The sequence below is a fragment of the Homarus americanus genome, unplaced genomic scaffold (assembly GCF_018991925.1).
Source record: "Homarus americanus isolate GMGI-L3 unplaced genomic scaffold, GMGI_Hamer_2.0 scaffold4896, whole genome shotgun sequence".
Classification (NCBI taxonomy): Eukaryota; Metazoa; Arthropoda; class Malacostraca; order Decapoda; family Nephropidae; genus Homarus; species Homarus americanus.
In genome coordinates, this window is record NW_024749657.1 from 10,479,978 (window position 1) to 10,493,199 (window position 13,222).

General features: G+C 46.3%; 1 protein-coding gene and 1 non-coding gene across 2 annotated transcripts; both read right to left on the minus strand.

Moving 5' to 3' along the window:
• Positions 1–6,389: 6,389 nt before the first annotated feature.
• Positions 6,390–7,588, minus strand: LOC121853515 (extensin-like). Its single transcript, XM_042347667.1, has 2 exons — positions 7,063–7,588; positions 6,390–6,937 (listed from the first exon to the last, which is right to left on the minus strand). The coding sequence occupies exons 1-2, from the start codon at positions 7,586–7,588 to the stop codon at positions 6,390–6,392; spliced, it is 1,074 nt and encodes a 357-aa protein (XP_042203601.1).
• Positions 7,589–12,438: 4,850 nt separating this feature from the next.
• Trnal-aag lies at positions 12,439–12,520 on the minus strand. Its single transcript has one exon. It is a non-coding gene; the product is annotated as a tRNA-Leu (tRNA).
• Between the last annotated feature and the right edge of the window lie 702 nt (positions 12,521–13,222).

Below are 13,222 nucleotides of genomic sequence, written 5' to 3' on the forward strand. Positions count from 1 at the left end.
GTAGTTGATGAGTGGAACAAGTTACCAAACATCATCATTCACTCGAATACGATGGGTAGCTTCAAACATAGGTTGGATGGATGTATGAGCGAAAGGGGTTGGGTGTAAACGGGACTGCCCAGTACAGGCCAATAGGCCCGCTGCAGTTTCCCCCATTCTTATGTTCTTATGAATGGTTAGTTACTTTTTCAGTTGGAGAAGTGAAGGTTGTCGAGTGCAGTATCAGCGAACTGCCTCGCTGTCTACTGTGTGTCGTATCTATAACTCTTCTAACGGATCACCGAGTCTTATAGGATCCGCTTACAGAACCCAAGACAACAGCTCAGATTCACTTGTTGCCTCCAGGATTAAATAATTCATTATTCATAGTGTACCAGTGAATACACGGGTTGTGACGGTGACGCCCAGATGATGTCAGGAATATACTGTATCATAGAGAAGTGTACCATGAACTGAGACCACAAGACGGTATTACAAAACAACTTCTCGGTGTGTGTTGTGGATGTATGAAACAGGTTACTTCAGTGGATGATCCTGTTTCCATATGTGCTGATGACTGAGAGACGACTGGAGAAACATCGGGTAGACCAAGATGTATACAAATCCCGAGGCTTAATGCAGTATATTTAACAGCGTCACTAACCCTCCCGAATCAGTAAAAATTTTGGCCCGCTTGAAGATGAAGATCTCTGGACACACAGGCCTGAGGACTTCGTCGTAAATACATGTAAGTCACGTGAATACTGAACACGAGTATATACAACGCTCGTTTCCTGTCCTAGGGGTCTGTGGATCGATCTCAGGGCACTCTCAGTCCACCCAGCTGTGAACGAGTATCTAACTTTATACATTTCGGAAAGTGAGAGCGGTCAGGTGCAGTGTCAGCCACGTTGCCTTGTTGTCTACTGAAGGGTTAGTATACAGTGTGCTCTATCCACATTATCCCTAACGCACTTTCATTTTTTTCACATGAAAATAGGTCCAGTAGGCTTGGCAACCCATTCGGGCCAGTGTGGATACAGCACACTGAATACAAAGGCTTCATTACTCAAGGAGGTGGTAAGGCCGACGCTCCACTCAACTAATTTCACTTCTCTATAAAATTAGGTAACCATTAACAGCTGGGTGGAGTGAGGGAACCCAGTTGTGAAACATAATATGACCCTTCGGAACAAGAGGCGAACGCGGTACCCACTCAGCTGCCGCACTATTAAAATTGACATAACTAAGTTAACTTTTATATAGCTAGATCCAAAAACTAGTTCACTAATACATAATGTGCACTTTAAAATCGTCCACCTCTCCATAAAGGTCAAAACATCAAATCAAATTACAATTGATGTAACCCTCGACGAGTACTGGTCAGTTGTTGGGAGGCGTTGACCGGTGTTGAGTTACGTCAGCTGAGTTTGTTTGCTATTTGGTGTCACTCTGGCGTTAGTCGTCGCTTCAACTGGTATTACTTCCAGGCGTCACTTACTGGGGTAGTAGCGTTGCTCTGGTAATGCTTGGTTTTGGTGGTGCCCCTCAGGTGTTGCAGAATTGTTCAGATGCTTTGGCCGGTAGAGGCCTGAGGTATACAACTCCTCCAGACAACACGTTCCTCCCTCACTCCCCTGGCTCCTGTCTCACACTCGCTCCACACATACACTGATCCCATCCATATATTGGACAAGGCGGCCCTTGTCCAATCACGTCTACCCTCACGTGTGAGTCAGAAAAACACAACCTGTTGATGGGCATGAAGATGATTGTTTACCCCCCTCCCCTTACCCCAGTGCAGAAATTCTGCTGGGACCATTACCCTTGGTCAAGAATAAACCGGAGTCGTGATGCGGGCCACAGAAAGTGTTTACAAAACATTTTTGACTTAATCGGTTTATGCAAAGTTTACAGCATATCCTGAATCATAACACATGTAGGAGTAATGGGTTTAGGTTAGGTTAGGTTAGATTAGGTTAAGTTAGGTTAGGTTGTTTCTTGTGGGGAACCTCATCCTCCCTGCTCTCTTTTCTGTCTCTATCAACTTTTTTTCTCTCTCAGAAAAAATAGTAATATTAGCGTGGCGAAGTTAATTTTACCATCTTGAAAAGCTAAATATATTTTCAGTGTGTGTGTGTGTGTGTGTGTGTGTGTGTGTGTGTGTGTGTGTGTGCTTGTGTGTGTGTATTTGTGTGTGTGTGTTTGTATGTTCTATATACAGTAACTTGATTGAACTTTACCTTCACGTCTTTGGTCTCTGCACATCACCGGTCAAATGCTTTCTTAATATTAGTATTGGTTTCTAAATATTACAATTGGCTTATGAACATTGCTAATGGTCCGTAAGTACTTTTATTTGTCTTTAAGGTCCGTTCTTTGGTTTATAAACATTCTAAATTATCTCCAAGAAGTAACATTGCTCTCTAAACATTCTCATCGGTCTCTAAATATCCTGATTAGTCTCTAAACATTACAGTGAGTCTCTAAACATTGCCATTGCTCTCTAAAAACCTAATTATGATCTAGAAACTTTGCCAGTGTTTCTTTTACGATTCTACACCGACATTATATCCCAGTTTCATTATATAGTTCTAAATTGTCTCATTTACCCTTTGAGTACGATGACTTATGCCCTTTGAGTACGATAATTTGACCCAGTGAGACGATGAGCATGGTGACTTAAGGGGAGTAAGTCATCGTAATCAAAGGAACAAGCTATCATATTCAAAAGGCATAAATCGTACTCAAAGTGCACAAGTTATCGTACTCAAAGTGCATAAATATTCGTACTCAGTGGGCATAAATGAAGGACTTTACGACCCAAGCGGATATATAGAGAAAGATGAATAAATACGAAGATTAATTATCAGGGGTTAAAAATCTTCATGTTTATTCTATTTTTTGTTGGTCCGTGTTTTCAATGTATGAATGAAGGAAATACGCGATGAGTGAAGTCAATTACTGAACTCAAATATAAAATGAATGAAACGAGTGGCTTAGTGAATCATGTGATGAATGGATTATGTAATGAATAAACCAAATGAATCTTAATCTGAATCATAAAGAGAAGAATTTATTATTAAAGGAATGAATGAAGGTACACTTGAACGATGAGATAAGATATGCAACGAATGAATGAATGAATGAAGGAAGGAAGGAAGCACGTGATCAATAAGGGGCGTTGGAGGATTAGCGACGTAGAAACTTGATCTTGAGTTAGAATACATTGTTAACACCCACTAACAATGCTGTCAGTGATCGAGGGAACCTGAGAGGGAGTGAGGGTGGATGGAGGGAACCTGTGAGGGAGTGAGGGTGGATGGAGGGAACCTGTGAGGGAGTGAGGGTGGATGAAGGGAACCCGAGGAGTGAGGGTGAATGAGGGAACCCAGAGGGAGTGGGATGGAGGGAACTCCGTGAGGGAGTGAGGAGGGTGATGGAGGGAACCCAGAGGGGTGGATGAGGAACCCGTGAGGGAGTGAGGTGGATGGAGAACCTGAGAGGAGTGCGAGGGGTGGATGGAGGAACCTGTGAGGGAGTGAGGGTGGATGAAGGAACCTGTGAGGAGTGAGGGTGGATGAGGAACCTGAGAAGGAGTGAGGGTGGATGGAGGGAACCTTGAGGAGTGAGGGTGATGGAAGGAACCCAGAGGAATGAGGTGATAGAGGAACCTGAAAGGAGTGAGGGATGGAGGGAACCTGTGAGGGAGGAGGGTGGATGAGGAACTTGGAGAGGGAGTGAGGGTGGATGGAGGGAACCTGTGAGGGAGCCGAGTGTGGATGGAGGAACCTGAGAGGGATGGAGGAACCTGAGAGAGAGTGAGGGTGGATGGAGGGAACCTGTGAGGGAGGAGAGTGGATGGAGGGACCTGTGAGGGAGGAGAGTGGATGGAGGAAACCCTGTGAGGGGAGTGAGGGTGGATGGAGGGAACCTGAGAGGGAGGAGGTGGATGGAGGAACCTGTGAGGTGCAAGAGTTAAGTGGAGGGAACCTGAGAGGGAGTGAGGGTGGATGGAGGAAACCTGAGAGGGAGTGAGGGTGGATGGAGGGAACCTGTGAGGGAGTGAGGGTGGGATGGAGGGAACTGTGAGGAGTGAGGGTGGATGGAGGAACCTGTGAGGGAGTGAGGGTGGCTGGAGGGAACCTGTGAGGGAGTGATGGTGGATGGAGGGAACCTGAGAGGGAGTGAGGGTGGATGAGGAAACCTTAGAGGGAGTGAGGGTGGGTGGAGAAACCCTGAAAGGAGGGTGGATGGAGGGAACCTGTGAGGAGTGAGGGGTGGATGGAGGGAACCTGTGAGGGAGTGAGGGTGATGGAGGAACCTGAGAGGGATGAAGGGAACCTGTGAGGGAGTGAGGGTGAATGGAGGGAAGCTGTGGAGAGTGTGGTGATGAGGGAACCTGTGAGGAGTGAGGGTGATGGAGGGAACCCAGAGGAGTGAGGGTGGATGAGGGAACCTGAGAGGGAGTGGAGAGGGTGTGATGGAGGGAACCTGTGAGGGAGTGAGGGATGAACCTGTGAGGGAGTGAGGGTGGATGGAGGGAACCTGAGAAGGAGTGAGGGTGATGAGTGAACCTGTGAGGGAGTGAGGGTGATGGAGTGGAACCTGTGAGGAGTGAGGGTGGATAGAGGGAACCTGAAAGGGAGTGAGGGTGGATGGAGGGAACCCCAGAGGGAGTGAGGGTGGATGGAGGGAACCTGAGAGGGAGTGAGGGATGGAGGGAACCTGTGAGGAGTGAGGGTGGATGGAGGAACCTGAGAGGAGTGAGGGTGATGGAGGAACCTGTGAGGGAGCTGAGTGTGATGGAGGAACCTGAGAGGATGGAGGGAACCTGAGAGGGAGTGAGGGTGGATGGAGGGAACCTGTGAGGGAGTGAGAGGATGGAGGGAACCTGTGAGGAGTGAGAGTGGATGGAGGGCACCTGTGAGGGAGTGAGGGTGGATGGAGGGAACCTGAGAGGGAGTGAGGGTGGATGGAGGGAACCTGTGAGGGTGTGAGGGGTGATGAGGAACTCCTGAGAGGAGTGAGGGTGGATGGAGGGAACCTGAGGAGTGAGGTGATGGAGGGAACCTGTGAGGGAGTGAGGGTGGATGAGGGAACCCAGAGGGAGTGAGGGTGGATGAGAACCTGTGAGGGAGTGAGGTGGATGAGTGAACCTGTGAGGGAGCAGATGGTGGATGGAGGAACCTGAGAGGAGTGAGGGTGGATGGAGGAAACCTGAGAGGGAGTGAGGGTGGGTGAGGGAACCTCAGAGGGAGTGAGGGTGATGGAGGGAACCTGTGAGGGAGTGAGGTGGATGGAGGGAACTTGTGAGGGAGTGAGGGTGGATGGAGGGAACCTGAGAGGGATGGAGGAACCTGAGAGGAGTGAGGGTGGATGGAGGGAACCTGAGAGGAGTGAGGTGGATGGAGGGAACCCAGAGGGAGTGAGGGTGGATGGAGGGAACCTGAGAGGAGAGGGATGGAGTGGAACCCAGAGGGAGTGAGGGTGGATGGAGGGAACCTGAGAGGAAGGAGGGTGATGGAGGGAACCTTGAGACGGAGGAGGTGATGAAGGGAACCTGATAGGAAAGGAGGTGGATGGAGGGAACCTGAGAGGGAAGGGTGAGGTGATTGAGGGAACCTGAGAGGGGAAGGAGGTGGATGGAGGGAACTTGAGAGGGAGGTGGTGGATGGAGGGAACCTGTGAGGAAAGCGAAGTAGATGGAAGAAACCTGAGAGGAAGGAGGTGGATGTGGGAACCTGGAGAGGGAAGGAGGTGGATGAAGGAACCTGAGAGGGAATAGAGGTAGATGGAGGGAAACCTAGAGGGAAGGAGGTGATGGAGGGAACCTGAGAGGAAAGGAGGTGGTGGAGGAATAGAGATATGTGCAGTGAATTTATAAGGTAGTAAGTCAAAGGTGAGGTTGGTTATGGAGGTTGGGTATGGAGGTTGGGTGGATGGAGGTTAAGGTGGCGGTTGCGGGTGGAGGTTGTGATGGAGGTTGGTTGGGTGGCGGTTGTAGAGATGGCTGGGTGGAGGTTGGGTGGGTGGAGGTTGGGTGGTTGGAGGTTGGGTGGATGGAGGTTGTTGGGTGGCGGTTGGGTGGGTGGCGGTTGGGTGGGGTGGGAGATGGCTGTGAGGTTGTGGAGGTTGGGTGACTGGAGGTTGGGTGGATGGAGGTTAGGTGGTTGGAGGTTGTGGTTGGAGGTTGGCTGGTTGGAGGTTGGCTGCTGGAGGTTGGTTGCTGAGGTTGGGTGGTTGGAGGCTGTGTGGGTGAAGGCTGTGTGGTTGAGGTTGGCTGGTTGGCATGGTGGTAAGGGAGGTTGGTTGGTTGAGGTTATGGTTGGAGGTTGGCTGGTTGAGGTTGGCTGGTTGGAGGTTGATGGTTGAGGTTGTGTGGGTGAAGGTTGTGTGGTTGAGGTTGGCTATTGAAGATGGGTGGTATGGAGGTTGGTTGGTTGAGGTTGCGGTTGAGGTTGGCTGGTTGGAGGTTGGCTGGTTGGAGGTTGATGGTTGGAGGTTGTGGGGTGAAGGTGTGGTTGGAGGTTGGCTGGTTGGAAGATGGGTGGTATGGAGGTTGTTGGTTGGAGGTTGCGGTTGGAGGTTGGTTGTTGAGGTTGGCTGGTTGAGGTTGGATGGTTGGAGGTTGTGTGGTGGAGGTTGGCTGGTTGGAGGTTGGCTGGTTGAGGTTGGATGGATGGAGGTTGGCTGGTTGGAGGTTGGCTGGCTGAGGTTGGCTGGCTGGAGGTTAGCTGTTGAAGGTTGGGTGGTTGAGGTTGGGTGGTTGGAGGTTGAAGTTGGTTGAGGCTGGGCTGGTTGGAGGTTGGGTGGTTGAGGTTGGCTGAGGCTGGCTGGTTGGAGGTTGGCTGGCTGGAGGTTGGCTGTTGGAGGTTGGCTGGTTGCAGGTTGGCTGGTTGCAGGTTGCGGTTGGAGGTTGCGGTTGGAGGTTGCGGTTGGAGGTTGCGGTTGGAGGCTGCGGTTGAGGTTGCGGTTGAGGTTAAGAGGTTGGGTGGGTTGAGGTTGGGTGGTTGGAGGTTGGCTGGTTGAGGTTGGGTGGTTGGAGGTTGGGTGGTTGGAGAGGTTGCGGTTGGAGGTTGCGGTTGGAGGTTGGCTGGCTGGAGGTTGGCTGGTTGAGGTTGGCTGGTTGGAGGTTGGGTGGTTGGAGGTTGGGTGGTTGGAGGTTGCGGTTGGAGGTTGCGGCTGGAGGTTGGGTGGTTGGAAGGTTGATGGAGGTTGGCTGGTTGGAGGTTGGAGGTTGTGGTTGGAGGTTGGGTGGTTGGAGGTTGGCTGGTTGGAGGTTGGCTGGTTGGAGGTTGCGGTTGGAGGTTGGCTGGTTGGAGGCTGGCTGGTTGAGGTTGCGGTTGGAGGTTGCGGTTGGAGGTTGCGGTTGAAGCGTTGGCTGGTTGGAGGTTGCGGTTGGAGGTTGCTGCTGAAGTGTTGCGGTTGGAGGTTGGGTGGTTGGAGGCTGGCTGGCTGAGGTTGGGTGGTTGGAGGTTGGCTGGTTGGAGGTTGGGTGGTTGGAGGTTGGGTGGTTGGAGGTTGGGTGGTTGGAGGTTGGGTGGTTGGAGGTTGGCTGGTTGAAGGTTGGCTGGGTGGAGGTTGTATCACCAATGAAGCGACTCATCATAATAACATTTGGTGTGTGACTCACTGGAGGAGACCTAGACGAGGTGGTGAGTCATTGTTGGGACTCATATGACCACAAACAACTGAGTTACCAAGTGAATGAAACCGGTTAAGTACTATAGTACATTTACCGGCAGTTACTCATATAAGAACATAAGAACATAAGAATGGAGGAAACTGCAGCGGGCCTATTGACCCATACTGGGCAGTCCCGTTTATACCCAACCCCTATTGCTCATATAAGCATCCAACCTGTGTTTGAAGCTATCCAGCGTATTCGAGTTAATCATGATATTTGGTAACTTGTTCCATTCACCCACTACTCTGTTTCCAAACCAGTGTTTATCTATGTCACGCCGAAATCTAAATTTGTCTAATTTAAAACCATTGTTACGAGTTCGCTCCTGGTTGGATAGTTTGAGTACCTTTGTAATGTCCCCTTTGATTAATCCTGACTTCCATTTATACACCTCTATCATGTCGCCCCTCACTCTACGTCTCTCGAGGGAGTGCAAATTAAGATGCTTTAACCTGTCTCTGTACTCAAGGTTCCTAATGCCCGGGATTAGTCTTGTCATTCTCCTCTGAATTCTTTCCAAGGATTCTATATCCATTCTGTAATACGGTGACCAGAACTGAACTGAGTAATCCAGGTGAGGTCTCACAAGCGCTAGATATAATTTTAAGATGACCTCGCTAGTCTTGTAACTAACACTCCTTTGTATGAACCCAAGTACTTTATTGGCCTTGTTACGAGCAAAAATACATTGTTTACTTGGCTTAAGATTCCTACTTATCATTACTCCTAAATCTCTCTCGCAGTCGGATTCCACAATGGCATCGTTGTTCATTTGATAACTGGTTTCCCTGTTTACATCTCCTATACTGAGTACATTACATTTGTCCACATTGAATTTCATCTGCCATTTTTCTGACCATTCGAAAAATTTGTTTAGATCTTCCTGTAGTTTTGCAGAGTCCTCGTCAGATTTAATCACACGTCCTATTTTAGTATCATCAGCAAATTTACTTATGTTGCTGTCTATGCCGATATCTATGTCGTTTATGTATAAAATAAATAATAATGGTCCAAGTACTGAGTCTTGGGGAACTCCACTATTGACATTGCTCCAATGTGATTTAGTGCCATCTATGCTCACTCGCTGTTTCCTGTCCCGTAACCACGCCCTAATCCATTTAAGGATATTACCTTTGATGCCATGCGCTTCTACCTTTCTAATTAGTCTTTCGTGGGGGACTCTGTCGAAGGCTTTGCTAAAGTCGAGATATACCACATCATATTCGTGCCCCTCGTCCACCGATTGGAAAACTGATGAAAAGAATGTTAATAGATTAGTTAAACATGAACGCCCGCTTGTGAAGCCATGTTGGGAATCATTGATCAACTTGTGCTTCTCCAGGTGGTTTCGAATAGAGTTTGAAATGATTAATTCTAGTAATTTGCCTACTATTGATGTTAGACTGATTGGGCGGTAGTTAGAGGATAATGATCTATCCCCCTTCTTGAAAATCGGTATTACATTCGCTATCCTCCAGGATTCTGGTACTACACCTGTTTTTAATGACATGTTAAACAACTTTGCTAAGGGCATACTAAGCTCTTCCTTACATTCCTTTAATACTCTGGCAAATATCTCATTGGGACCAGGTGACTTATTAGGCTTCAGTTTGTCTATTTGCTTATTAACATTGTTACTAGTCACTACTATCTCGCTTAATATGTTTTCTTCACTATCTCTGAATAGAGTCGGTGCCTTGGGTACCATGTTTAAATTTTCGGTGGTGAAAACTGTTGAAAAATATTTGTTCAGATTATTGCTCATTTCTCTGTCGTTATCAGTTAGCTCGCTGGTATCTGAACGTATTGGTCCAATCTTATCTCGTGTTTTAGTTTGATACATTTGGTAGAATCCTTTGAGGTTTGTCTTTGCCTCCCTTGCTATCTTCAGTTCATTATTCCTCTTTGCTTTTCTTATCTCGGTCTTAACCCTACCGGCCAATACCTTATAATACTCCAGGAGGTAAATTTCGCCACGGTTTATCCTTCTACCTATAGCCTTCCATTGGCCAATAATGTTCTTTACATAATTATTTATCTATTTAGGGTCATTGTTGTCTGATCTGAGTTTTTTGTACGGTATGTTCTGCCTTTCTGCATTAAGCAACTCATTATTTAAATTGTCGTGGAACTCGACAATCTCAGATCTCGTTATCAGGTCGGTGTCATCTGTCAGATTCACGCCCATGCGCGATACCCCCTCTCTCAGCTGCCTCTTTAAACTATCAAAGTTTGCCCTTCTGAAATCTGGGACTTTAATGGAATTTTCCTTACGTCTGACCTGAAAATCTAACTGGAATCTAATTTCTTTGTGATCGCTGTTTGCAAGTTGGTTCCCTACCTCGACATTGCTAATGAGGTTTTCTCTGTTCGACAGAACTAAATCGAGTATATTACTACCCCGGGTGGGTTCGGTTATATGTTGACTTAGGAAACAGTCCTGGATCGTTTCGAGGAAATCCTCTGATACTGAGTTACCTGTAAGGTCAGTCCAATCTATTTGGCCAAGGTTAAAATCGCCTACCATACAGACTTTGTTGTGTATGGAAGCCCTGCGCACTTCATCCCAGATAAGTTGCTCATTAACTCTATGAAGGTTGGGAGTTCTATATATTACTCCTATGATTAATTTTTCCCTACCGTCGATTAATTCTATCCAAATTGTTTCTATATTCTGCTCAGTTTTTATTTCCTTATTTAATTCACACTTCAGATTATCCGTCATAGATTGCTACTCCGCCTCCTTTCCTGATCTGCCTATCGGTATGGAACAATTTGTCACCCGCAATTTGGTATTCGACCGGTAATTCACGTGAGTCTAGGTTGATCCATGTTTCAGTGAATGCTATTATATCGATTTTTTCGGTACATACCAAGGCCCTAATATCATCCATTTTGTTTCTCATACTTCTACTGTTTGCATAGTAGACATTTAAGTTAGTTGTGTTCTGAGTCCTCTCTTTACCGAGTTTAGGTTTTAACTCCCTGTCTAATTTTGTTTTGTCATCATTCCTATCACTATTTCCCTGTAATCTTTTACTTTGTTTACCCACTCCCACTGCAGTCTCCTCCACCCCCGTGCCCATATGTTCCCCTAGCAGTTTAAAGGCTTCGATATCATTTGAACTGCCCTCTCAAGAGACCCAGCCAGGGTTGCCACCCCATCCCTAGACAGGTGCACCCCATCCCTAGCATAAAGGTCCCTTCTGCTGTAGAGTTGTCCCAGTTGTCAATGAATGGGACTGATATTGACTTGCAATATCTGTCAAGATGGTCGTTGACACCAACCTCCCTTGACAACCATTCACTGCCAACTCTCCTTCTAGGCAGGACACCGCATATGATAGGGATCCCTCCCCTAGTCCTAATACGATCTATAGCTGCCTTGAACTTATCAAGAAGCTCCTCGCTCCTACACCGGCCAATATCATTGCCTCTTGCACTGAGGCAGATAATGGGTTTGTTCCCATTACCAGAAAAGATATTGTCCATCCTGTCAACTATATCCCCCACCCCAGCTCCTGGCAAACACACCCTCATCCTATTTTTGTTTTTACCACAAAAAGCCATGTCCAAGTACCATACCTGTGAGTCACCAACAATTAAAGTTTTTATACCTTCCTTGTCAGTCCTGTCCCTGACTGTACTAACATCCAATTCGTCTATCCCTGTACTAACGTCCAATTCGTCTATCAAGGGACTGAACGAGTTGGTACACTTAGCTGTTGATGTCGTTGTTGACGTATCCTTGTTGTGTTTTTTCATCACCAGTTTATTCTTCCCTCTCCTCACATCCTTCCACTCGTCTGAGTTATCGCCAGACACGGGCTTTCCTTGTCTCGCCTCTTCCTTCAACCTCGCCATCTCTTCCTTTAATTTCAGGTTCTCCAACGTGGCCCTCTCTAATTCTTCCTTGACCCTCTCCAACAAACTCGCACACCCCAGACCACACATAGCACTGGCCATATCTGATAATTATCCCTCGGGAGCTAACCCTGCCGTGACCTTTCCCCAAATGTAACCTTACTTAACCTGTCCTAGCTTAGCTTAATTAACCTAACCGAAACAATCCAAATCAACTCCTATCTAATCAAACCTAAATCAACTTAACTAACTTAACCCAACCCAACCAAACTAAAAGCCCAACCAATCCAAATCTAAACCCACCTAACCAAACCTAATTCAACATAACTAAACCTTACCCAACCAAACCAAATCTAACCTAACCAAAACAAAAACAGCATCACTTGGAGGTTGAAGACAATACCTATACGTAACATTAATATATCAGCTCAGGTAACAGAATGTGGTAAGTGCGAGGTTATCTATGACCAGGCATAGGGCAACTGTCTTAACTTATCTATAGACTGACCAGGGAAGGGGGAGACGAAGGGTAGGGCAGAGACAGGGAGGTGAGAGTGGTGAGAGAGGGTGGCAAATGAGAGGTGAGGGTTCGGGGTGGAGGCGACTAATGTGGGAAAAAGGCCGAGATAGGATGAAGAGAACTCGGGTCAAGATGAAAGAGGAGAATGGATAGGAAAGAGCAGGTAGAAAATAGTAAATGGTGTAGAAAAGAATAATGAATAACAACAGTAATCGGGTGTTATAAATAGATAAAGAGGGCAAGAGACACAGAGAATAGCATGAAAAGAAATGGGAAGAACGAATGAGGAAAGAGATTAGAAAAACTAGTAAAGGTAAAATAAGTAGACTCTCTAGGTTAACAACAGAAGAATGTCTACTGTTAGACAGATATGCTAAAAGTCACTTGGCAGCGGTGGGATTCGAACCCACGCCTCCGAAGAGACTGGTGCCTTAAACCAGCGCCTTAGACCGCTCGGCCACGCTACCTGTGTAATGCGTATATATTTTGTTGTCATGACACATAAGTATGTCTGATAGTCTGTGATGAATCAATTAATCAGAGCATCATCTTTAAATATGTTGGTTGGCAGCCACAGTCCTCCACTCTAAACCTTCTCGGGGTGTTTTTACCAATCCTTAGTAGGCAGCTAACAACAAGGGAGGTACTACCGTCTGGGAAGACTATTGGAAGCATAATGTATTGTCTAATGGTAGACCCTGCTGCCATATGGCATCACGAAAATTGTGACCAAGTCCCAGGTTGCTGATCTGACTTTCTGCCTCATTTACACACAATTGCAGGGTCTCAATTGCTTCTCTTACTTTGTCAACACAACATACATACTGTTTGTTGCTTCTCACTATTGATTTTAATATTTTAAATTTTTGTATTCTTTATGGTTCTTTATTATTACAGTGTTGTTATTGCAATTATTAGCATTTTTATTTTATTATATAATTTAATATTTTTGTATTTTAATTATAAATTTTATTTACTGCGAATTAATATTATTATTATTATTATTATTATTGTTTTTGTTTTTGTTTTTGTTATTATTGTTATTATTATTATTATTATTATTATTATTATTATTATTATTATTATTATTATTATTATTATTATCATTATTATTATTATTATTATTACATTTTCGCCCCTCAGGCCCCGATGTGGGTCAGTGACTTGTG